This window comes from Chiloscyllium punctatum, chromosome X (genome assembly GCF_047496795.1).
Source record: "Chiloscyllium punctatum isolate Juve2018m chromosome X, sChiPun1.3, whole genome shotgun sequence".
Classification (NCBI taxonomy): domain Eukaryota; kingdom Metazoa; phylum Chordata; class Chondrichthyes; order Orectolobiformes; family Hemiscylliidae; genus Chiloscyllium; species Chiloscyllium punctatum.
In genome coordinates, this window is record NC_092791.1 from 20,419,003 (window position 1) to 20,444,966 (window position 25,964).

The following is a 25,964-nucleotide window of genomic DNA, read 5'->3' on the forward strand; positions in this document are numbered from 1 at the left end:
ACTCCACACAGACAGTTCCCAGAGGGTGGAATTGAATCCGGATCCCTGGTGCTGTGAGGCAGCAGTGCTAATCGCTGAGACCCCATGCCACCCAAGGACTTTCCACATGCAAGTAAAGAGTGACTTGGTGACAGAATACAGGCCACTGAGGTTATTTCAGTGGCAGAGAGAAAAGCATGCTCTTGAAGAATGGTCCTCAAAGCATTTGTCTTTGGAGTTGGAGTGAGCATTTCTGGCATCATGCCATTATTTGGACAGTTTGACTCTTGATCCTGCCGTCAAAGACTGAACCCAGTATGTGGAAAGAATGTGGGTTTTTCCCCCCCCCCCAGGCAAATGACATTACAGTAGATGAAAAGCAATGATTAATTCTGACAGCTTGTGGACTTGCAGTTATTTCAGTTATTGGGAGCCTAATTTCCTTGAGGCACCAGATACTAAAACCTTTCAAGAATTAATAGATTTAGTTAAGGAATATTACAATCCCAAGTCATCTCTAATTTGGAGGCTATTAGTTTTACTTGACAATTCAAGGATGGGGAATCCATATTGAGATTTTCAGTTAGGTTAAGATGACTGGCAGAGGCATGTGACTTAGATTTAACCCTTAAATGAGATGCTGAGATTCTGTTTGGTATATGGGATTAAATGATAAGACTGTGCAAAATCACCTACTAGCTGAAGCCTAACTAGAGACTTCAAACAGGCACTACAAGTAGCTTTAAATCAATGGAAAATGCAGCAAGTGGGGCATATGAGTTGCAGGGTATTCTGATAGAAGTGACACCCTTGCCAGGTTGACTGAGCTTGGGGGAACACCACTTGAGTGAAGGCAATCGCGTCGCCTCACTCAGGACATATCCTGAACAGCAAGACCCTAGATCAGCCACAGCAAAACCCCAAAACAAAGCCAAATCTCAGGCAAACAGTTTCAGGAAGGTCTCGGGACCAAGGCCACCTGGCATGTTGATTAGGAAGCAAATCCATGATTCTGCATGGCCCACACAGTTCCATTTGCCTGACGTCCAAAAATAGAGGCAGAAATCAGGAGGCTGGAAAGTGAAGGAATCATCAACCCAGTCCAGTTAGTGGAACGGCCAGCACTGGTTATATCAATTGCGAAGCTCGACAGGTCGGTTCGCCTTTGTAGGGATTTTAAACAAACGGTAAACTGCTTTTCACAACTGGATAAATACCTAATCCATTACATATAGAGGATTCATACACAAAGCTGATAGAGGGTTGTCCTTCGCGAAACTGGACAGGAGCCATGTGTACCTGCAACTGTGGTTCGATGAGGATTCCCAGAAGTATACTACAAATAATAACCGTAAGGATTTGTACCAATATACGAGACTGCCTTTTGACGTATCATCAGCCTGTGCCATTTTCCAGTGGACAAGGTCTACCCCAGGTCACCATTTATCTGGATGATATGCTAACAATAGCATGATCAATAAGGAGCACTTGTGGAACTTGGACACAGTCTTTAGATATTTCTCCAAGGCGGGCATATGCCTTAGAAGGGAAAAATGTGTGTTCAAGGCAGCCTAAGTGATCTACATGGGCTGCAGAATTGAAAAAGGCCAGGTTACAGCCATTGGAAGATAAAGGGAGGGTGATCAAAGGGACCCCTGCTCCCATGTCTGTACTGGAGCTTAGGTCTTTACTTGGGTTGGTGAATTATTACAGAAAATTCATACTTTACCTCGTTTATATCCTTTGCATCAATTCCTAACAAAAAAAAAAGGCGAGCCTTGGAAATGCTAGAGTAGCCAAGCTACAGCTTTCATGCAAGTGAAGAAACAGCTATCATGCTCTAAGGTGTTGGCACATTAAGATCCCAAGTGAGGTCTGGTATTGACATGCAATGCCTCCCTGCATGGCATTGGGATAGTATCAGCTCATAGGTGGGCCAACAGAGTGGAACGCCCAATAGCGTATGCATCCAGGACTTTGGCTAATGCAGACCTTAACTATGCCCAAATTGCCAAACATTCCTTTTTTGTAAATCATATTTGGAGTCAGGAAGTTCCAACAATACCTGTACGGATGTAAATTTGTAATAATAGACCACGCACCCCTGCTAGGTCTACTTAAAGAGGGCAAGGCAATGTCACCCACAGCTTCAGGTCAAAGTCAGCAGTGGGCTTTAAGACTAAATGTACATAATAAGTTGAAACACCATCCAGGAGGCCAAGTAGCAAACGTGAACACACCAAGCCACCTCTCACTGGCAGATACATCACCAGTGGTACTGCTACTGGAACAGTCCAATGGTTTTAAATTTTTTGGACACTCAGTCACAGCTGACAATATCAGACCTTGGACGCAGCAAGATCCAGTCCTGGCAAAACTGAAAATGGTGATAGTGATCGGGAATTGTAAAGGGCAGTCACAAACAGAATTGAAATTTTTTTGGACACAGAGACCAGATCACAGTACAGGATGACACAGGATTATGGGAGCAAGAGTGACTGTCCTGAGCAAAGGTCGCTGCCAGATACTGGCTGAACACCACCAGGGTCATCCAGGGGTATCCAAAATGAAGACATTGACAAGACATTATGTCTGGTAGCCAGGACTGAATGCAGCCATAGCCGCATTGATGGGGGTAGTGCCCAGGGTGCCAACAAAGACAAAAATTACCGATAGCAGCTCCCCCACATCATGGACTTTATGTTCAGTCATTGTGGTCGCCCACTCAATGTGGGAAAGATGATAGAAAAACTGTGTGCATCGTTTGCAATACACAGATTCCCAGAAGTGTTGGTCACGGATAACAGGCCCTCATTTAGAATTCGAGAATTCCCTAAAGTTGAATGGTATTCAGCGTACAAGGACAGCTCCATGCCATCCATCAACCGTTTGTCTGAAAGAAAGTGCAGTCCAAACTTTGAAGGCTGGCTAAAAGAAACAGCCTACAGCTTTACTAGATACCAAACTATCCCAGTTCCTATTTGATTAGCAACTCTACTAGAGCTATAACAATGCTCTGGACGCAAGAGGTGAGCGACTGTGCACCACACCTGTCTGTACCAGAGGCAGAGTTGGAGAAACTTGAACCGGTGCAGGAGGAACCACAAGGAGAAATAAATAAAAAAAAACAGGCCTATGTCCTCTGACTCAGAGGGGGAAGGATGTGGGTGATTGTAAGGAGAACAGCCAGATGGACCTCAGAATAGGAGTTCCCTAATTACGGCTCTTAACCTGGTCAAATCAGGGAGCCCTAGCTGACAGACAAGAACAACAGTTTTTGAGTCCGGGTGTCTCTGGAGAAGGAGTACGCGGTGTCCACCAACACCCTGGAGTTGTGACTGGCCACTCGAGTGTTTCCTTCCTAACAAAGAAGAAAAAAAGAACAACAGTTTTCACAACTGCACACACACACACCATGGGTGCTGGGGAAAAATAAGCACTACCGCAGTTAGGCGGTAGTGTGGGGGTTAATAAAAAAAAATTAAAAAAATAAAACAGGAGCGAGAGCCCGGGTGTCCTTGGAGAAGGAGCACGCAGTGTCCACCAACACCCTGGAGTTATTCAGGGAGAGGTGGGCGCCGCAGGGAGTGGAGTGCATTATTTCCCCATCCAACTCTATTTTGTTTTAGTCCCTACCCTCCCCTTCACCTTTTTGATCACACAGCATTGCCCTTTGATGTGAAGGGCAGTGCTTGTCACTGGCCACTTGGGTGTTTTTCATGTCTTCCTGGTGGTGGAAATTGAATAAAGATTCGTGCACTTTGTGTCTTTTACTGTGTCTCACACCTGCACACACACACACCATGGGTGCTGGGGAAAAAATAAGCACTACCGCAGTTAGGCGGTAGTGTGGGGGGGGAAAAAGAGAAAAAAGAAAAAAAGAAATAAACTTGAGTGCCACTGGCCACTTGGGTGTTTTCCCCCTTTTGAGAATTGGATCAGTGTGAGTATACGTATGTGCAAGGACTCTCCTCCTTGAAGGGGACTGTCCCTGGACTAGCTGTCCCTACATTGAGAGAGAGGAAGAAGGAAAGAAGAAGAAGAGGAGGAGGCAGAAGCAGAAGGTGGTGAGAGCTTTTGAGTCTGGGGCCTAAAGAAGAAAAAAAATAGAAAAAGAAAAGAACAACAGTCTAATGGCGGTGCTCAGACCCGACGTAGTGCACCAGTTGGAGGACGCTCAGGTGTGCGGTGGGATCCCGTCCGCGCTCACCCCAGCCCGGATGGAATTTCACATTGGCCCCAAGGTCCCGTACTTCCCGCAGGAGCCTGTGCCCCACAACCTGAGCCGCCTCCGGAATTTTAATTTTGTTCCTTTCCAAGGGGTTAAAAGACGGGCCCTATATAGACTGCTGTTGCACACCGTCCACCTCTTCCTCATCTACGCCTTGGTGTGCCCATTTGCCACCGGGCGGTGGGGATCCCCAGTGGAGGGCTCTCTACGCGAGAGTCCTCCCCCTTTCTCTCGGGGATCTGGGGTGGAGGGTGCTGCACGCAGCAGTCCCCTGCAACCGCAGGTTGCGGTGGTTCACGGACTCCCAGCTCAACTGCTTGTTCTGTGGCGCCGTGGAGTCCATGGACCATGTATATATTGGGTGTGGGCGTTTGCACTCCCTTTTTGATTTTCTTAAAAACCTTCTTCTCTGTTTCTGGCTGCACTTCAGTCCCACGCTCCTGATCTTCGGGCACCCGGTACGGAGGAGGGAGGGCAGGTCTGAAGACCTCCTCGTGGGTCTGCTCCTGGGCCTGGCCAAACTGGCCATCAACAGGTCCAGGCAGCGGGCCATGGAGGGGGTCGTTAGGGCCAACTGCCTGCCCCTCTTCCGGGGTTACGTTAGAGCCCGGGTGTCCTTGGAGAAGGAGCACGCGGCGTCCACCAACACCCTTGAGAGTTGGATCAGTGTGAGAGTGCACACGTGCAAGGACTCTCCTCCTTGAAAGGGTCTGAGAGGAAGGGGACGGTCCCTGGACCAGCTGCCCCACATCTAGAGAGCTGAAGGAAGGAAGGAAGGGGAGGAAGGAGGAGGAGACAGAAGCAGAAGGAGGTGAGAGCGCTGAGTCCTGGGCCTACTTTTGGAGCTGCAGCCTGGGCCTCACCCAGGTCAAGGGAGTGTTGCTGCTGACCTGGGACCCACTCCCACTGCTGGTCTCTGGGACCCCGCCCAGACCTGCCTCAGTGTTGCTGCTTGGGACTTGCCTTGGGGCCCCTCCCAGGACCGCCACCACGACCGCTGTTATTAGAGGCCCACCTCCACTGCTGCTGCCTGGGACTCGCCTTGGGGACCCTCCCCAACAGGTCTGCCCCCATCGCTGCAACCAAGGGCCTGCCTAGGACTTGCCAGAAGCCTGCCTCCACCGTCGCTGCCTGGGACTCGCCTTGGGCCCCTCCCCACAACCTCCACCACTGCTGCTGCCAGAGGCCCACCTTCACTGCTGCTGCCTGGGGTCTACCAACATCCAGCAGCAGAGTATGGAGAGCCCGAAGGTCGCGGGGCCCAGCCGCACCTACGCCGGGGTAGCCGCTGCCTTAGGCTTGGCTGCTCCAACCTCGGCCGCAACCACGACCCCCTTCAGGGACCTGACTGAACGCCTGGGGGTAAAGGCCTATCCCTATCTCAACATGTCCATCGAGGCCTGCAGTAAGGCCATAGCTAGTGTGGTCGGCCCACTGGCTGTCGTCGCTGCAGCCAGCACGTACGGGAAGGCCGTCCTTTTCCTGAAGACCAAGCAGGCAGTTCACCTGGCCATGGAGAGGGGGCTCACTGTGGGCGGGACACATTTGCCAGTCGACCCTCTGGAGGTTACGGCCCAGAGGGTCGTGATCTCCAACGTCCCGCCCTTCATTGCCAGCGAGCTCCTTCTCCCCCACCTCACCACCTTGGGGGAGATCCGGTCGGGTGTCCAACCGCTCCTGCTCTGTCTTAAGGACCCTGCCCTCTGACACACATACTCCTTCCAACGCCAGGTGTTCATTTGCCTGGCCCGGGAGGAGGTCACCGAGGGCTCTTTCACTCTCCTCCACGAGGGCGCGGCCTACCACGTCTTCTGGACAGCATGCTGTGCCACCTGTACCACGAGATGGGGCACGTAAGAAAAAACTGCCCCACCCAGAAGGCTGCCCAGCCCACACCAACGGCTGAGGGTGGCGCCGCCACACCCACTCCCACTCCCCCGAAGTCAACACCACAAGCCCCGGCACCGGGGGCTAAACCGGAGGGGCGGGGGAAGACTGTAATAACCACACGGGCCATGGTGCGGGCGACAACAGAGGACCCTCTACTGGGTTGTCAAGTGGTGGAGGAGAGGAAGGTGTTATCCAGGTTGAACTCCATCTGCAAACTCTCAGCCCATCTCTGCATCCTGTCAATGTCCCGCTGCAGCGTACAACAGCCCTCCATACTGTCAATGACACCTCCAACCTTTGTGTTATCTGCAAACTTGCTGACCCATCCTTCAATCCCCCCATCCAAGTCATTAATAAAAATTACAAACAGTAGAGGCCCAAGGACAGAGCCCTGTGGAACACCACTCACCACTGACTTCCAGGCAGAAGATTTTCCTTCTTCTATCACTCACTGTCTTCTGTTGGCCAGCCAATTCTGTATCCAGACAGCTAAGTTCCCCTGTATCCCATTCCTCCTGACCTTCTGAATGAGCCTACCATGGGGAACCTTATCAAATTTGGTGACGGGATACCAGCCTCTGTAGAGGGGTGTGTAGGTGGGGTCTTTAGGTTTGTTTTTCATTCAATGTTTTTCTACACAAACCCAATTGGCACCAACAGCAAGGCGCACTGTGCTCGCAGCAGGAAGCCCATTAGAAACTGCTGCCCATGGGAGCTACATTGGCAGTCATGTATACACTGCTGGGCAGGATAACGCAGCCATAAAAAGTGACGAAAGTGTATTTGCACTATAGTGTAAACGTAAGAGGAGAATAAAGTACTAGTGAATATTTATGTGGAAAGATTGGACAGGCTTGGATTGTATTCACTAGGAATTTAGAAGATGGAGAGGTAACTTGATTGAAACACACAAGATCTGGAGGGATCTGGACAGGGCAAATGTAGAGAGGATGGTTTTGGGAGAATCTGGAAGCAAGGGTTACGGTTTCTAAAAATGGGTCAGGCATTTAAGACAGAGAACTTCCCCCTTTGCCTTTTGAGGATGAGCGTCTTGACATTCTTTATATTAAAAAAAACAGAGGTGGGTAGATTAATGGAAGATTAATTGGGGTTTGCAAGAATATGGAGTAATTAGAGCAGTCATGATCTTATTAAATGGCGGAGCAGACACGAGGGACTCTTGTTCCTGATTCATCTGTTAAAACATCTCTCGTGGTTTTGAAATGCAGCACCCGGGTCATGGGATGTGGACTTTACCCCACAACCTTCCACACATTTGAGTTTTATGATTCTAGCCATGATATAGTAGACTGGTATGAAGTGTAAGCCAATAAACCTTGACAGAGGAGGCATTTTAAACATCCAGAAACAACTGCCATAAAATGTTTGGAGTCATTTAGTTCAAAGAACTGAAAGATAACCAGCTCCAACCCTAACATTTTTTTAAAATGTGAGATACGTTAAAAAGGAGAAAAAGGAATAACTTAAAATGCAACAAACAACTGTACTTGCTCTTTTTAGGCACCATACCCTAAGAGGGCATTAGTAACTGTGGACTGAAAAGCAGGGATGTGACCCCCTGCAACATAAGCGCTCTGGATATAAACTGTACTATTCAAACATGATAGAAGCTGGCAGTTTGTCACTGCATCACCACAGTTCCCATCAAGTGCTCCCTTGAACAACTTCATTTGACACTGCTATTAAAATGCTTCTTGCCCAGTTTAAACTATGTTTTGGCCTTGGTCGAGTGTTAGTGCCCCCTACTCATTTAGGATGTCAGAGTCAAACCACACTCAAAAACATTAATATCTAGACAAACATTCCAAACACTGCTGAAATTCTGCTTCCCTCTCAGGTGCAGATAAAAGATCCTCTTACACTAGTCAATTGACAGAGGAGCTCCCTAATTGTCCTGACCGCAGAAAGTACACCATTATACAAAGATTCTTTGTTTGAGAGAGAGAGAGTTTGCTGTGTGTAAACTGGTCATCATCTTTCCCAATGTCTCAGTGATGAAACTTCACACATATTTCACTGGCTGTTCTGACGTAGTGATAGATGCAAGATTTTTCTTTACTTTGATTGGCAAGTAAACAGTACACATCTTCCCCCACTCCCCCTCAACTATATCTGCAAAGCATAAGTAAATTTGCTCTAATAGATTTACATTGGAAAGCAACAGAACACAATCGTAATTTATTGCAGAATGCCCCCTATACTGCACATCAGTAACTTTGTCAGACCATTGCTCCTCTAAGGAGGATATCCTATGATTCTTTTTCTTTTAATCAAAATTAAAAAATTAAAAAATGTAAAATGCTTTCTTCCCTTTGGGGCAGGGTGGTGCAGATTTATAGACACACACACATAACAGCACTTACCTTCCATAGAAATCTCACTCCATAGAAGAATATATAGAAATAAAATACAAGTCTCCACCTGCAAACACAAAACACTTGAAATCAGAAAATGAGGGGGTGGGGGCTTTATCCCCATCAAGTCTAAAAACGGAGCTCACGTTGACCAATCTGGACTCCAAAGAATTTCTTTTTTTAAAAATAAAAAGGTTTTCAAAGAGAGGGAGGAGAGAGAGAGAGAAAAAAAAAACTTTTCCGCTACCCTAATCTACTCCTTGGTCGATAAGAACTTCACAAGAACAGCCCAGAAATTTGGTCAGTTTGCTCCAGCCTTGCTCTTGTGCCTCAGTTATGTTCAAATGACTCAGGTGAAGGGCCATTGGCCACAAGCCTCCCAGATTAAAATATATAGCTGGGGCTCAACCATTGGGGAAAATACTTGGAGATAAACAGCAAAGCTTAGTTTATTCTTCCAGAAACAGTGGGGATGCAGCATAAATCTTTCTATATTGCAGGTCACCAACAAAACGTCTGTTAATACAGAAGCTTTTAATGCTAGTCTTTAACCAGTCACACAACCAGTGTTGTTAACAACTGAAGTGACCATTAGGAGTCATTCATCAGCATCCCTCAGTGCTGCAATTACTTCATGATCACGTACTTTGCAGCTTTCCTATCCCTGTAATCTACAAGCACTCAAGTGCATCTATTCCACATTTGTAATCCACAATGAACACTGCAGAGTGGGCCTAATTCACAAATAGCTCAAACATGCATGTGAATTACATTAAAAGGCTTCATACCCTCGAAAGTTTCTACTTGGAGTTTAAGCAAAGTCAAAAAAGGCAGACTTAAAAGACTCCAAACACTGATGATTCATGGGTGGAGGGAGGCATTTACGCAGTCAAACAATAAAAATAAAAGGGAGCTAAATTAACAAATCACCTAGGCAAAAGCAAAATACAATTGGATGCTAGATAATGTAAATAGGCTCATTTTTGATTTTTAAAATGTAAAGCACCTTGGTTTACTGCCTCCCACTGTGGAGGTGAATTTAGGTGTTTGGAATGCAAAGTTCAGCTGCCATTCAGGGAGGCAAGCGTTGTGTTTGTATAAAAATTAACTGGCAAATAAAAATGCCAAACCACTTCAGTGTTGACCTCAGTTTAAAGAGCGCAAGTGAACACATCTGAATATTAGCCTGCCTTTAAAAGATCCCTACCATTCCCTGGACATTTACTGCTCCAGTATTTGCAGAAGAGACAATCCGAACATTTTCCTATCAATTTGTAAATGATCAGTCTCTCGCCACAACGTTATAAAAGTAGCAAGACAATCAGCAAAATAAGCTGTTTGATTCTGCAGAGACTCGTGACCTGTTTAGTGAAATTACTTTTTTTTTGAAGACTGGTGCCTTTATTTTTAAACTAAATACAGATTGTATATTTCAAGAATGACAAGAACATCCCCGATTCTGTGAATTAAATGAAACAGCCTTTGGCACAGTATGCTGAACACTGAGCAGGACGTGTGAATTCCCAAACACACAAAAAAAAAGTAAAAGCAGAGGGGACACATCCTGGAGAGGACAAGGCTATTCTGTTAGAAGCGCAAAACTTCATCTACGAATAATACAAAAATCAGGACATTCTGTTTCTTAGGAGGAAAGAATGAGATCACAAAAAAAGTACCTGCTGAGGTTCTCTGCCCAGAACCTTAGACAACTTCCTAGAGTGCTGCTTCATAAGGTCCCTGCAAATTTGTGAGCATTTCTAAACAAATAACTTCACATTTAAAAAAAAAGTGTTTGACTTTCGAAGTGCTACAAAACTCAACAGGTTAACAGCAAGGTCAACCCGCTATCCCATTACAGTCTCATATTCCCCCAACAGGTCTCAACACCATTTGGGGAAGTGCAACATACACTGTTAAGGGTAACACTTGGACACGAAGAGAAATAGTTTCCCTGGACATATTAGACCACAAACCCCAACAGAATTTATCTGGGACAGCCCACATCAAATACAACTCCAAAAACCAATGACAAGAACTGGTACAGCATTTCAGAGCTGGCCAGGATCCCAGAAACACAGCGAGAAATTAAACAAGCAATGAAGATTTGTGTTGGACAACGTCTTAGTAGACAGTGCAGCAAGTGAAGTTTGCAATGGTCTCTCAATTATCAGTAATGTGTTTATATTCTACCCCAGAACCTAGATATTTTTATCCTCTTCTAAACCAAATGAAAGTGAAAAACTCAATTATCTGATTGCAGACAGGCGACAGTAAAAGTCATTTGCTGAGTGTGGATTTGTGCTCTCACCACATGCTCGTCTGTTGATCAAGGAAAGCACAGGAAGTTGGGAAGTTCCTTTCAGAAAGCCTTGGACTACCATAGAAGATACTGGGCCACAAACTCAATTCTTTCCATCTTTCATGGGGCTGTTACCTTTTTCCATTGGAGTACAGCTCAGTGGGTGCCCAAGTGGCTAAAATCAAGGCCACTGATTTATGCAGTAAGCAAATCAAATCCATTCCCTTGTGGGTTTGGCTACTCTTGGGGAGGGGAGGAATCCAATCTCAATGGATTACAAATTGGGGCCATTGGTTTACAGTGACTGAGTAAGCAAATTCCCAATGTTTTTGACATGAACCTCCAGGATTTCTAATGACATTTTGGAAATCACACTGCCCACTTCTGTGCATCCAATAAATCAGTGGTCTTGGTCATTCTTTGCATGAGTCGAGGCAGCAAGCACCAGCAGGCTATCGTGACTAGAGAGAGGACATGAATCCAAACTGCAGCCTATATGCAACCACAGCCACACACAGGAATAGGTGCTGAACAGCAATTCAGGAGCGGTACCCTAGTTAATTTCATTCTCCCTGCAAAGCACAGGTAATTACACTCTATCAATCACAACTCTGATTCAGATCAGGAAAAACAATCCTAAGATTTTCCATTTTGAGACAGATACAGACTGCTGTTTGACCTCCAAAATTATTTTTCAGTTTGTGATCAAATCAACGGGCTCCAAAATAAAGCTCCACAGCAGCAAGAATACCAGACTATCAAAGTTCAAGAATCCCACTGCCAGGGGCTACAATTGCAGGTAGCAATATGAAAAAGCTGAACACAAAGGAACAACGACATTTGGTTTGTGGCTCTGTAAGGCTCATGGCAGTCCAAGACTTTCCCCAAAAGAGTGCTGCACTTTCTCTTCCTCACTTTTCTGGTCTATAATCAGCAACTACATTGATAAGAGTAACTTTATAATACTCACAGGTTTCCCTCACCCACCCATTAGCGCAGTTTTTTTGCTGTTTCCTCTCTGCACCCAGACAAATGGGAAGCTACACTCTGGATTCACCCTCCATTTTTACAGGGGGACGGGAGGTGGGAACAGAAGAAAGGGGAAGAAACTGTCAGTCAGTCTGCTTCTAGACATCAAAAACTTTTCAGTAGAAGAGATGCAGGATTTCAGTTCTGTAGGGACACCTTTTTTTAAGGAAAAAGTTCCCTTGGGAGCAGAAAACAGGAAGGAGAGGAGAGATTTGATGGAGGTGTTAAAAACCCAGAAGGCTATTGACAGAGCAAGTTAAAAAAGAGAAACTGTTGCCACTAGCCAGGCAGTTGGTAACCAGAGGACACAGATTTAAAAAGGTAACTAGCAAAAGTGCAGCATTGTGAAGAAATGTTTCTTTTCCATCAACATAGCAAGTTATTATCTGGAGCAGACTACCTGAAAGGGCGGTGCTAGTAGATTCAGAAAGTCAGTGACGACACAGAACAATTTGCAAGGCTATAGAGAGACTGACTAGGGAAGCAAGACTAAATGGATAGTTCTCAAAAGTGAAAAAAAGTTGGTACAGGAACTGTGGGCTGAAAGGCCTCCTCTTGTGCCATGTGACAAATGTTAAACTTATCAAATCAAACTAAAAAGGGACAGAGCTATACTGACATTGATTAGCAAGAATACATTTGCTCCAAAAAACAACTCTTGCTATTAAATATGGGCAAAACCACTCCTGAACAAGACAGTGCAAACAAAAATAAAATAGAGTGGGCCGCACAGGATTCTGAACTTGGTGCTAGTGGCATACAGAGGTCTTGCAGGAGGAAATTAGTCATTTTCACCAAAACTAATAAGCAAACTACAAATGCCCATGGTAGTATTGTTGCCATTCATGCTGTGCCGCCATTGCCGCTCATGCTCTGCCGCCTTTGGTATTTGTGCTTTTTGCCACTGCTGTTCTAAACTCAGCTGTCATGGCTGTTCATGCTGTGCCGCCACTGCCCTAACTCATCAGCCATTGGCGCCTGGGCTCTGCTACCATTCTTGCCCAGCATTTGGCACTGTCAATGTCACTGCTGCTTGTGTCATTATTTCCTGTCCAGCAGATTGAAAAGCTTACGCAAGAGTTGGCAGTATTAGGAGCATCAAAATATCAAGACAAGACAACTGCCAAACACTTATGATGACCCGGAACTACATTTTCGCTCACTCGCAGTCATTTCAACCATTGGGGTCAAGCCTACAAAATGATTCCTTGTGCAATTAATCAAAAAAGAAAAAAAATTTCACTTGTTCAGTCACCGTAAACCAGTTGCCCCAATTATGGGCCAACTCCATTCCAATTTCTGGATGTAAGTGTGGTGGAAGATTATACATTAAAAAGAAACATACAAAATAATAAATGTGCATCACATGCCAACAACATCCACTATTCTTTTACAGAAATCTTGGAAATAATCTGGATGTTCTAAAGAATATTAGGAAAGACACCACCATTTCACTTGCATCTTCGTCCTTCAATTCGTGGTTTTCTTTTGCAAAGCCTACAATGCAGATCTTTTCAGATGAAGTTTGGGAAGGAAATCAGAAGCACAAATTGCATAGACTTTTTTTTCCGCCCCAGATAAAGTACTAACTAGCACAGACATGTGCAATCTTATTCATTCTTAAAAGGAGGACAGAACAAAGAGTTTACATGAAGATTATCAGTTGTCTACAAGACTTGATTGTTTTCAGAAATGCATGAATGCTCACCCGTATGAACCGAAACTGCAATTACAATAGCAGGAATATTGCACAATAGGCCTTAACTAGGTTTAATGGAATTCAATTGAAGACTCAACAACAGTTAAGGAGGTGGGGGGGGGGGGGGGGGGGGGGGGGGGGAAGAAAAAAAAAGAGAAAAAAAAGCGTACATGCTCTCACAAAATTTTGTGAGGGTACTTGGTTTATCTTGATTCCTTCGATGTCGAAACCAACGCTGAATTTTGCGGACATCCCAGTCAAGCTGTTTTGACAGGCCTTCAAGTCTTTTCTCATCAGGAGACTGAGGGGAAGGAAAGAGAGAAAAGAAAGAAAGAAAGAGAATACATTAGCATGAATTTAAGGTTTGCAGAAACCGCTCCATCGATAACTGACAACGTTCAAAAACGTAGGGCACGGTGTGATGTGGGACGTAATTTTGTTTTACTAGAGGACATAAAAGCGGAATTGAAATATTTTAAAAAATGCAATGTTCAGGATATTTAAGGGATGGTAAAAATATTACTTTCTCTACCCCCACCCCCAAAATAAAATGCTCAAATCTAGGTGAAGTAACTTAATAAGACCATAAGACATAGGAGTGGAAGTAAGGCCATTCAGCCCATCGAGTCCACTCTGCCATTCAATCATGGCTGATAGGCATTTCAACTCCACTTACCCACATTCTCTCCATAGCCCTTAATTCCTTGTGACATCAAGAATTTGTCAATCTCTGTCTTGAAGACATTTAGCGTCCTGGCCTCCACTGCACTCCGCGGCAATGAATTCCACAGGCCCACCACTCTCTGGCTGAAGAAATGTCTCTGCATTTCTGTTCTGAATTTACCCCCTCTAATAGCCAGAGACCTTCATAAAACTCAAACAGAGATGCGCTGAACAGGTTAAAAAAAAACTTCACTGCATATCATGATCCATCAGAATTAACTTGCACCAATATTCAGTTTTACAAAAGTCTTTGACATAACATTGTTAAACGATACAGACAATAGACTCAAGACCTTTCTATCCAAAAGGCTAGTGTAAACAAAACCAGAAAAAAAAGACACTCCGTATTGTTCCCTAAAAGGATGACTACAGGGTTCAGCGGAACTCTGTGTTTACTTAGATTAGCATACAGGACTAGCCGCCTTCCTAAAGCGAGGAAGTGAGAGGGGAACCAAGGTGATTAAAAACGGGATGCAGGAATTGCAGTTGATATTTTATTGTAAAGCTTCATCAGACATTACTTTTCTTTGGAGTTTAACTAAAAACTTACATTGTTCAATCATTTTAAAGTGGACAGCATATTTGGCTGCTATGCATCAGTAGACAGTATCAAAGAGATATTGGAAAAGATGACAATTTTTTAAAAACAATATTGTGAACCCATATGGTGAGCTTTTCCTCAGTGCAATACATTGGCTTGTGTTAGGGGGCTGCTGTATGGAGTAGCATGTGAGTTTAAGGGTAAAGGGGAAGGTTCACCCCTATGCTCCAGATGGTACTGCCTGTGCTCAGGCAGCTTCACAGTAACTGGCAGCTCTGATATATTGCCCAAGGTGCCTTGTCATAACTAAACCAAGACAGCAAGCACTAGCAAACTAAATCAATTGGATAGGGCATTAAAACAGAACCAGATATAGTCCTCCCTACAAAACTCAGTGAGCAGGAATCCCAACTCATTTCTTTTCCCTCTCTGGCACCCATCGTGTGCCAAACTAAATTAGTGACCTGTCCCAAGAATACCCAAGAGATCAAACATGTGGCATCCCTAAATTGATACAAACTCACCAGCACACACCAGTTAATACATTTCCACAAGGTGTGGGAGAGCAAACACAAACTTTTTGAAAGTCAGCAAACAGGTGGCATGAGAAATGAGCTTAGTTAAATGTGCATCACTAAAAATGAAGTGCGAGAGGGATTAAGACTGTGGTGACAGGACATTTTCTTGAACAGAAATGTTATGGGGGTGGAAGCAAGTAAACAGTAGATCATGCATGTTATAGGATTCTAGCAGTACAAAGAGAATGGCTGCTATCTATCCCCCAAATGTAAAAATGGAACAACTTGGACTAGTTGTTGTTTTAATGCACCCAATTCCACTTGGGCCAAATGCCAAAGCATTGGCAATCATGCATTTCTCAGAATGTGCGTGGAGTGGAGTTGTCAAAGGGGAAAAATAGACAGAAGCTGTTGCAGAGTGGGCAGCACAAAACAAAACTTCAAATGACAGAAAGGAGATGGTTAATGTAGATGCTACTCTAATTATGTCACATTAGATCAAAGGCTGCTCCAGCACTTTACTCAATAGCCGTATGGAACAGAGTGTACGGCTACAGTTATGGTTATGGTTATAAGCAAGAACTCATTTAATAATGCAGCCAGGAGATACAAGAGAGTCATTTTAGCAGAGTTTGATTAGATCTGGTAGCAGTGGCACAGAGGCCTCTGGATCAATAAACTGTTCCCAGAGCTCATCACTATGTCCTACTGCTTTTTTTTCTAATTTGGCGTACCTTCCGAAATGGCACTTATCATTTACTTCGAGTGGCCAGGTGCTCTGGTTTTATACTACAACACCTCCCAGCTGCCCCAACCCATTTAACACAGGGCTCCTGTGGTTAATTGTAATGGCACTACAGCTGTTCTAGTTGATAAACAAGCTTTGCATGGTCCAGGGACCTTCCTAAATCCAATAGCTAAGGAGATGACCATCTCAGATATTCAAAGCTCTTCAGGAAGTAGTTGTGCTACACACCTACACGCCTCTTGAAATGTTCCTAGTTTCACAGATAAAGACTTCAATCACCATTTCTAAAAAGGTCTTTTGCTGTCAAAACTCCTTATACTGCAAACAGCACAAAAGGCCATACATGATATCCTAAAGATGCCAGTGTAGACATATACCAGAGTGGGAAAGTCAGAAGACATCCAGATCTCTACCCAATCTTTACCAGATGTTGCAACAATTCCCACCCACCTGTCACTCCAACACGCTGACGTAAACTTAGGTGGTGAACTTTGTGCAAGTCCCTGTCACCGAGCCAAGTCAAATCAAAAATCTAGGTTTCCCCTTCAGAGCAAATACTGAGCACATGTGCTGCAGAGTCTGAGCAGGCCTCCTTTTAGAAAATAGATAAAATGGAGGCTCTGTTTACCCTCTTTGGTGGATGTAAAAGGTCCTAAAGCACTATTGTAACAACAGGGAAACTCTTCCAGTGGTCTGGCTAATATTCATCCTTCATCAAATGCCTCTAGTGATTACTGCATTGCAACTTGTAAAATCTTGCTGTGTGCAAGTGCACTTCCTACATCACAGTGACTACAGTTGAAAAGGACTTCATTTGCTGAGGTGAAGAAAGGTGCTCTATACATAAAGATGCCTTCTTTCTTTCCACTTGCTCAGTCCCGAAGCCTCAAAACTTAAAAGTACTAACTTTTGAGAGTTTAATCATGGCTTTACTCTTTCGCATCTGTGTAAGTGTCCTCCAGCCCAAATGACCTATCCTCAAATTCCGGCTTCTTCTGAATTTTTCACACCCTTCACGCTGACAACAGTGACCATGCCTTCAGCCACATCGGCCTCACACAAGAGGGAGTGTTTCCTCCTTACCACTCTTGTCTTCATCTTTTGAAACAAGAAAGTCCAACTTAAAAACTCATTTATTTGACTGAGCTTGTGGTCTCTTCTACCAATCCTTTCTTTGGCTCAGCATCCATTTGCCTTAATAAACCCCTGAAGCTGCTCAAGATTTTTTTGCAGAGGAGGCGCTGTATAAATACAAAAAGGATTGCTATTGAAAAATGCAAGACTGAGGAGAGGTTGGGGTTGCGTATTTAGTTTTGGATTACTGTGGCAAAGAGCAGTCACTGATATTAGGGGCCATATGGCCTCCTCCTAATTGTACAGGAGATTGCAAAGCAAGGCAAGTTAAACAAAAACAAAAGTCTGATTTGTAAGCTTTAGATCAGCTTTATATTGCTAAAACATCAAATGAATGAACAAAACATAAAACAGGATTTTAAAACTTCAATGCATCAACAAAAGGGCTTTTAGGAACAATTTCAAATGTTACCAATGCACCACTTTCTGAAGATCCAAGCTTTAAATTTAATTGGAATTTTCCTCCTCTTTACTGTCCTCCAACACCCACTCCTCCTCCTCAAGACATAGCTGTAATGACTTGATCATCCAGAGAGTTTGACAGACTCCACTAGAATAATCCACAATACAAGACTGAGTCACTCTGCCAGCTCTCCCATTTAGGATTGCTGCTAAGGAGCGATTTACAGCAGCTACTTTACTACATTGTCCCATTTATGAAATGGTGCTTTTATTGTGGAGAGTCAAAAAGCTAACTGTTTATGTAGGAGTCAAGATCAGGTTTTATTGGTCTTGATTGCCAATGCTTAGTGAAATCTTTTATCCACACAATTGACCATTTAGAGCATCTGCAGATGTGTTTCTGCACTTCAAAAAGGTTCTACAGCTTTTAAATTAAACCAAAACACTCCAAACGTGTACAAATAGGACCAATACTAGCTTAACCACAACAGCTATTCAGATAGTCAGGGGTGATCTACCTAGGCAGAGGTCATGGGATTAATTGCCTTTAATTCATCATGGGACAGCACCAGAGAAACAGCTTATACAGTCCTTGATGAGATGGTGGGGAGTTGCCTTTCTGAGCCTGTAGCTTCTGAGGTGCAGGTAGACCCACAGGGCTGTTAGGGAGAGAGCACCAGAATTTTTGACCTAGTGAGAAGGAATGCAAAATATGGAAATGCAATGACAAGCTTTGTAATTTCTGCACCACCCATGAAAATAGAAATCCTAATAATAGGTTTTTCAGATCCTCGCCATCACTATTGTGGCATACAGGAGTTCATCACCACACACTTAAATATACTGAAATTATTTCAACCAACCATTGACCAGCAACAAGATCACATGCAAATGCAGATGATAGTCATCCTAGTTCATGTACCTACAGAAGTAAAAAAGACCTCCATTTCCCAATGATCCTCAACTCCAAAATTTTTAAACAATTTGTGGTTTATCACTGATAACCAACATGCAATGATAAGGAGGAATTAGGAAGGTAAATAGTATACTGACCTCTCAAGGTGATGAGAGTACAAGAGTAAAGGATTACTGGAATTGTATCAAGGTTTCATGAGGCTACATTCTGTGCGTGCAGTTTTGGTGGTCTTACCAAAAGGAAGAATATTCTTACCATAAAAGGGAATGCAACAAAAGATCACCAGACTAGGATGACAGGATTGCTCTTGGGAGGAGAGACTGAGGAAATTGAGGAAACTGGGCCTGCATTGGTTAGATGAATGAATGAGAGGTTCTCCCATTGAATCTCAAAATTCTTACAGGGCCTGACAAGGTAAGTGCAGCACAAGTGCTTCCCCCAGCATTTTTTTGGTGCATTGTGGCAGGTCTAGAGCCAGAGGACAAACTCTCTCAATAGATTATTTGGGACGGAGAGGATGAGGAAGTTCTTTTAGGGGAGGTGGGATGGAGATTTGGCGATTCTTCAGAATGCCCAACACCAGTCTCAGGGGCAATTCAATGATCACTCACCTTCCACCCAGTCAGCTCCTCCAGGAAGCAAAATAATCTCAGTTGTAAGAGCACATCTGGGACAGCACAAGGCTGCATAAAGGTGTGAATATAAACAAATTATTTCAATCTACTAGCTGTTGGAATTATTATAAGAGAAAATTTAAAATTTTCATATTAATAACATTTAATTCACAAAAACATGCTTTCAGCACAGGTGCAATAGCCAAATGGATATCTTTACGTTGCTGTTAAATAGAATGGAAACTGTTAACACTTTTACCATAAGGGAGCACAGTGTGCTGCAGGTACACAACTGCTGTCTGGGGAGTGGATCTCTGGCAAGCCAGCAGCAGCACAAGCCCCACTTCTGAGATTTTTTTTTAAAAAACTGGATTCAAGAGTCTGACCCTTTGTAGAGAGCAAATGAGTGTACAAGAGAAAAAGAATAAGAAGGTCACAGGCCTTTCTGAAGTGACTGCACACCTTTTAAAAGAATTAGAAATTCTAAACAAAATGGTTAAAAGGATATCTGCTACACAGAATGAGAAGCAGACCCAAAAACCAAATCTACACACATGGACCTCCAAGCTCTCCATTCTATACAGTCCTCCCCTATGACTGGGGCAATTTATCCCAGTCCGAGCCCCTCAGCAAATTCTCTCTATAAAGCACTCCACTAGTCTTTAAAGACATCCAGAAAATATAGCACAAGGTCAGCACATGCCACGTTCAATTTGTCATCAGGGCACATCAGCTAAGCTAGACCACAACACTGCTAAGAAGGGGTTCACTCCTGCACAGGGGAGAGGAGACAGGAATAAAAGCCTGCAGCAGTGAAAACAACCCTATGTGTTTCAAATCCATCTGTTGGTTGTTGACTATTAAAGTCATCTGATACTGAAGTGCAAACTACATTTTGCTGGGCCAGCTACAGGCCCCACAACCCCCAGCAGTCTAGCACACCAAATACTTAGTTGTGATAGGCTTGGCTTGTTTGAAATTTATGGGGCCTCAAAGTTTGGAAAGGATATAACATTGTTGCCCAATGGATAGATCTTAAAAGAGAAGATCAAGATTGATTGATAGTCACGGCTTAAAAAGGCATGGACAAAATAAAACCCAAACAAGGCTTCATGTTAGACACTTACACAGGTCAGAATTTGCAATACTTGCAGATCTCCTGTGATGTTATATTGCAAAACAGGAATTTTAGGCCATCTATCATACAATGTATTGTTCTGCTGCCAAGGGTGGAGGTAGCTTGTCTCTTTAAAGTCACACAATCTATTTGCTTTAAAGTAACTTCAATTAAAATGGATGATTGTGTTACTGAGAAGTTTCAACTTTGCGAATGCCCTGCTCTAAGAGCAGCAGAGAGTATTTAGGTTCAAATTTAGAAAAAGAGAAATAATGACTTATTATCAAAAAGATGTGTCCTTTTGGATATTTGTTCTGTTGGGACTTGTAGCTGTGTTATGAATAATATCTGAGTCAATGACATATAAGTGCAATGGGTTAAAAATTCTGTGTCTAGTTCATTTATGTAGATAGAAAGATTTAGTATCATTAAAAAGAGGAAAGCAGGATGGAAAAAACATCAAATATTTGGGAAGTCAGTACAAAACAGCAACTAAGGCACTGTCATTTAATATAACTTCTTTTAACACTGACCAGCCTCGGAGTAAACAAACAGAGAATACTGGAGAAACTCAGGTCTGAGAATATCTGTGGGGAGAGAAGCAGAGTTAACATTTTGACTTCTTCAGATCCAAAATGGTGTTGAAAAATTCTTATTTAAAAAAAAAACTGTGTGTTGAATAAGAGTTGGCGTAAAAATTTCCAACACATTTCAGTTCTAAACTGTCATATTGGACTTGAAAAGTTAATACTGTTTTTTCGCCACAGATGCTACCAGACCTGCTGCTCTACCCACTCAGTCAGGGACTTGGGCTGTTGTACAAGACTGGTTTGGGGGTGGATACCCAGTCAGCCTCAGTTGCAGAAAACATGCACTTTCTGGTAAAAACAAAAGAAAGGTGAGTGAAGCTCCAGGACCATAGCACTCACCTTAGTAATTGATGTAAAGACTTTTTCTAGGATAGCATTGGGCTGTGCTCTGCGTGGTCCATTTGCTTGGATTCGAAGGCTCAGGGCACATGGTTTGGCAATGAACCTGGTTTGTTTAAAAAAAAAACAAAAAACATTTCAGTTTCACCCTAAGCTTATTCAAATTGGTAAAGTTACTTACAAGTGGGAAGTAACTATCATACAATGCAAGTGCTGGGCAGTGACCAACTCTAAGATGATAGAATTCAACCACCACCCCTTGATATAGTATAAATATAGTGACAAGAAGAGGTCAGAGGCTAGGAAAATGGTCACTTTCTGACTCCTCAAAAGTTGGTCCACCATCAATAAGGGATCAATGTGATGGATGATTCACTGCTTGCCTGGTTAGTATAGCTCCAACACCACTCAAGAAGCAACACATTGAAGACAAAGGAAATCCATTTGACTGTTTGTGGATGAGGTGCCCCTCCTATCTACAAGATGCACTGCAGAAATTCATCAAGGTTTCTCAGACAGCACATTCCAAACCCATGGCCACTTCCAAACAATGTGGAGGTGCCAGTGTTGGACTGGGCTGGACAAGGTCAGATGTCACATGACACCAGGTTATAGTCCAACAGGTTTATTTGAAATCACAAGCTTTTGGAGTGCTACTCCTTCGTCAGCTAACGCTACTTCACCTAATGAAGGAGCAGCACTCCAAAAGCTTGTGATTTCAAATAAACCTGTTGGACTATAACCTGGTGTCATGTGACATCTGACCATTTCCAACCAATAAAAGCAGAACGTGATCTCAACAATGGCTACACTCCTAAAAATTCACAGCACAAAATCAAGCCATTTGGCTTAAAATGGTAGCAAGCTACACATTCTCCTCACTTTCTAGGTAAGAAACTCTCTCTTGAATTCCTGATGATCACCAACAAATACAACATACCTTTGGCCCTCAATTCGGAGCTTTTCCACAACCTACTGCAAAAAGGTAGAACCAGTACAATAGTGCCTGCACTAGCAGCTTAATTTGAATTCCCAGAGACAGGTATTCAAGCTGGGCTACTGCCTTTAAGCTTTCCTTCCCCTTGTGGCAGAACCAGATCCTGGTTTCTGTAGATTAACAAAACTGCCAAATGAATGGGGGAGTTGGGCATACTAGGAGCCAACTAAACACGAGCTCCCTGGAAACCAAATCCCAAAAATCTCTCCACATAAAAGCATCTTCAAACACAAATAGCAGAGTTGGTTTTAGTAATTTTGTATTTGTGGAATGCAGAATCTATGGGGCGGTGTATCAAAAGAACTCAGTATAGTATGGATCTGGGCCCCAGTCCAGAGACGAATGGGAACAACCACCTAGTCCATCACTCTTTCAAAACTGGATACAGTCCAATTGAAGGCGAAAGCACTTTTTAAGACAATTCATCAAGGGGCCTTTGACAGCACCTTCCAAACCCATCATCACTTCCTTCAGAGGAAGGACAAGGGAAGCAGAAACATGGTCAGTTCCACTTCAAGCTACTCACCCACCATCCTGACTTGGAAATATAATCATCCCAGAACTCCCTCCCGAACAGCACGGTGGGTCTACCTACAGCATATGGACTGCAGTGGTTCACATTAGTGGTGAGCTCAAGGACAATAAGGGATGAGTACATTTTATGAAGCAAGTTTTTAATTAAAAAGGGTGAGCTTCACAGTTTTAATTGACCCCTTTCACATTCACTCAAAAAGATCTTTTCTCCCCCCGACAGGAGCTTAAAAATTAGTTTCCTCACCCCGAAACGTTGCAGCACAAAACAGGCCATTTATTCTATCAACACTTTGTTTTCCGCCCCAACAAGCCACCTAGTCTAATCCCAACTCTCCTGCTCACTCAGTGTGTGCCCTTTTATCGCTATCACACCTGGGAATACACTACAAAACAAAAATTTCTCAACAGGGGTGAGTGGAAATTCAGTTTCACCCCCCCCCCCCCAATAATTTACAGACATTATGAATTCAATGTAGATTGTAGACGAAAGCCAGTGGTTATGCTACAGAAACTATTTTTCTATAACTATCCCATTGACTAGTGTTCTGAAGAAGGGTCACTTGACCTGAAACATTAACTCTGATTTCTCTCCACAGATGCTGCCAGGCCTGCTGAGCTTTTTCAGCAATTTCTGTTTGTATTTCATCAAAAAAAAATTACCTGGTTGTAACCTTAATCGCAAAAGATCTCAGTCAGATCACCACTCAATCATCTCAATTCTTGAAATGAAAGCTTCAACTTCAAGTTGTCAAGCTACATCCAAAACTCCAGCTGCAGCGAGGCCCTCTAAGCCCAACATGGAGCCTTTGCTTTTGCACCCCATGCTTCTAAATATGAATCCAGACATGACATTCATTGCATTACTGACAGATTTACAGCTGTCACCTTTGAATTGTCTACCAGTGCATCAAAAACAGACCCTCTGCTCTTCAGTTGTATTTTAGGTTGTTCAGCAGGCTATGCCCATTCAAAGCAGGGAGGGTTGCTGCGTTGTTTTAACACAGTCCAGTGACTCCTACTGCAATGCGTGCGCCCACCATACAAAAACAAGATCATACACAGCAAAGCTATTCCTGTGGAATAGCTACTTCAGCTAGGTATTATAGGAGGGTAGCCAGCACCCACCAAACAGCTATCATTCCTCAGGTATTGCAAAGATGATAGAATAAATGTGCCATAGTTAATATTTAGAAATACAACAGCCAAAACAATGTAGGATTTGCAGCGTCATAACAAGAGGAACAGCTTTCCACAGAAACGCACAGGTTCACACATGTTTCACAACACTACATGACTGAAATGACAAACTCCAATTTCAGTCGACAGGGTTGAGCTGCTGGAGGGCAAGGATCAGCTCGACAGGAGGCCATGTGCAATGGTGGGGGCTGGGAGGTAGTTTCCAAACGTTGCTGTACAACAACATCAGCTTTTATGCAACAATGATCCCTATTATACTATATATGCAACTCACCTTTGCTCAGGGCAGTAAAGAAAACCAACAGCTACGAAGGTAGCACATTAACGGATTCGAGGGTATTTCACACTATTACAATCTATTCAAAGATGACTAGACGTCTATATGTGCAGACATTGAAACCTTACAGGACATTTGAGTAGCAGTTACTCAGTGGTTAGCATTGCTGCCTCACAGCACCAGGGACCTGGGTTAGATTCCATCCTCAGGTGACTGGCTGTGTGGAGCTTGCACATTTTCCACGTCTGTGTGGGATTCCTCCCACAATTCAAAGATGTGTTGGTTAGGTGAATTAGCCATGGGAGATGCAGGGTTACAGGAATTGAGGGGTGGTTTCTTTGCGGTCAGAAGAATGTTGGGATCCTCTAAGGGCAGATGGCACTAGGTGCCCCATCTTAGCAAAATGAAGCCTACATTCACTCTCATTCCTGAACATGCTGTTGTCTAGGTTTTGCCTCTCTTCCCATTAGTGATGAAGGAATGAGAGAGGGGATTAAAGGAATGCACTCACACAGACCATTATAAAACCAAAAATAGTACATTCTGTTAATTTACAGTCATTTTCCCAATTTCTTGCCCTGTGCCTGTAGGTTCGCCTTTATTGCAAAGGGGGAGTAGAGCACCATAATAAAATGAATTTTTTCCTGTAATTGTACTGGCTTTTGGTTAGGCCACATGGAGTAATTATGCACAGGTTTGGTCTCCTATCTAAAGGATGCACTTGTTGTGCAACTAAGGCTTATTAGACCAATCCCTGGAATGAACTGATTACCCTAGAAAAGTACAATCATATAGCATGGGCCTATATTTGCTGGCTTCATAAGAGCTGACCTCATTGATATGTATAAAATTCTTAACAGGTCTAGACTGGGTAGATGTGGAAAGGCAATTTCCCCAGACTGGAGGGGTTGGCATTAGAGGGCCAGCCATATAGTCCAGAGGTCAGGAGAACCCTTTTTTCACTAGATTTGGCGAGGTCGTAAACTGTTTGTTCTCTCAATCAAAAATAGTCCAAACAGAGACAAAACGCTCCAGTAATAAAAAAGGGAAAGATGGGAGGAGTGGCAACTGCTCACAGAATGACAAAGTTGGTTAAATATTCAGGTCTGAGCTTGCTACTCAAGAGACCACAAGACACAGAATGGCCTGTTCCCTAGTTGGTTCTGCAACCGAGTGATCCAGAAAACCATCTCATGCACTAAAGGTTTTGTTACTGATTTGATTTGCCTAATCTCGATGTGGATTAACATCATCCATAACTACAGCTGTATTTTTGTTGTTTGCATCTCTAAATGTCCTAATGCCTTCCCCACATTACCACTATATACAACACCCTATTCATTTTCTGCCCCTTGGTGTTTTTAAGATCAGACTACACTTCACCAGATCTAATATTCTCTCATGTCGGTGTTAATTCCTTTTTAACCAGCAATGTTACCCCACCTTCATTTCTTTTTCATCTGTCCAACCTAAAAATGGAATACCCCTGGGATATTCAGTTCCCATCCCTGGTCACCCTGCAGCCACTTCTCCATAATCCCATTCACATCTATGTCAGTGATTAATTCATCCACTTTATTACAAATGTTCTACACATTAAGACACAAGGCCTTAAGGCTTGTCCTTTCAAACATTTAGTCTCATTCTCATTATTTTGCCACATGTGGCCCGGTTATCCTTGCCTTTTAATTCTTAGCCTAATCACTTTCTTATTTCCCATTCAGTCTTTTGTTTTTGTCCTGTTTCCTTCTCTTCTATCTCCTTGCATAGTTTCCAATCCCCCATTTCAGTTTAAACCCTCCCCAACCAACACTG

General features: G+C 43.5%; 1 protein-coding gene across 2 annotated transcripts in view; it reads right to left on the minus strand.

Moving 5' to 3' along the window:
- cers5 (ceramide synthase 5) overlaps window positions 1-25,964 on the minus strand; it is a 112,410-nt gene that overhangs the window by 56,472 nt on the left and 29,974 nt on the right. For both annotated transcript variants that reach the window (XM_072567259.1, XM_072567258.1), the window contains exons 2-4: window positions 21,145-21,250; window positions 13,673-13,803; window positions 8,485-8,542 (exon numbers count right to left, since the gene is read on the minus strand). In XM_072567259.1, the coding sequence (XP_072423360.1) occupies window positions 8,485-8,542; window positions 13,673-13,803; window positions 21,145-21,250 (295 nt within the window). The remainder of the gene's footprint in view (window positions 1-8,484; window positions 8,543-13,672; window positions 13,804-21,144; window positions 21,251-25,964) is intronic.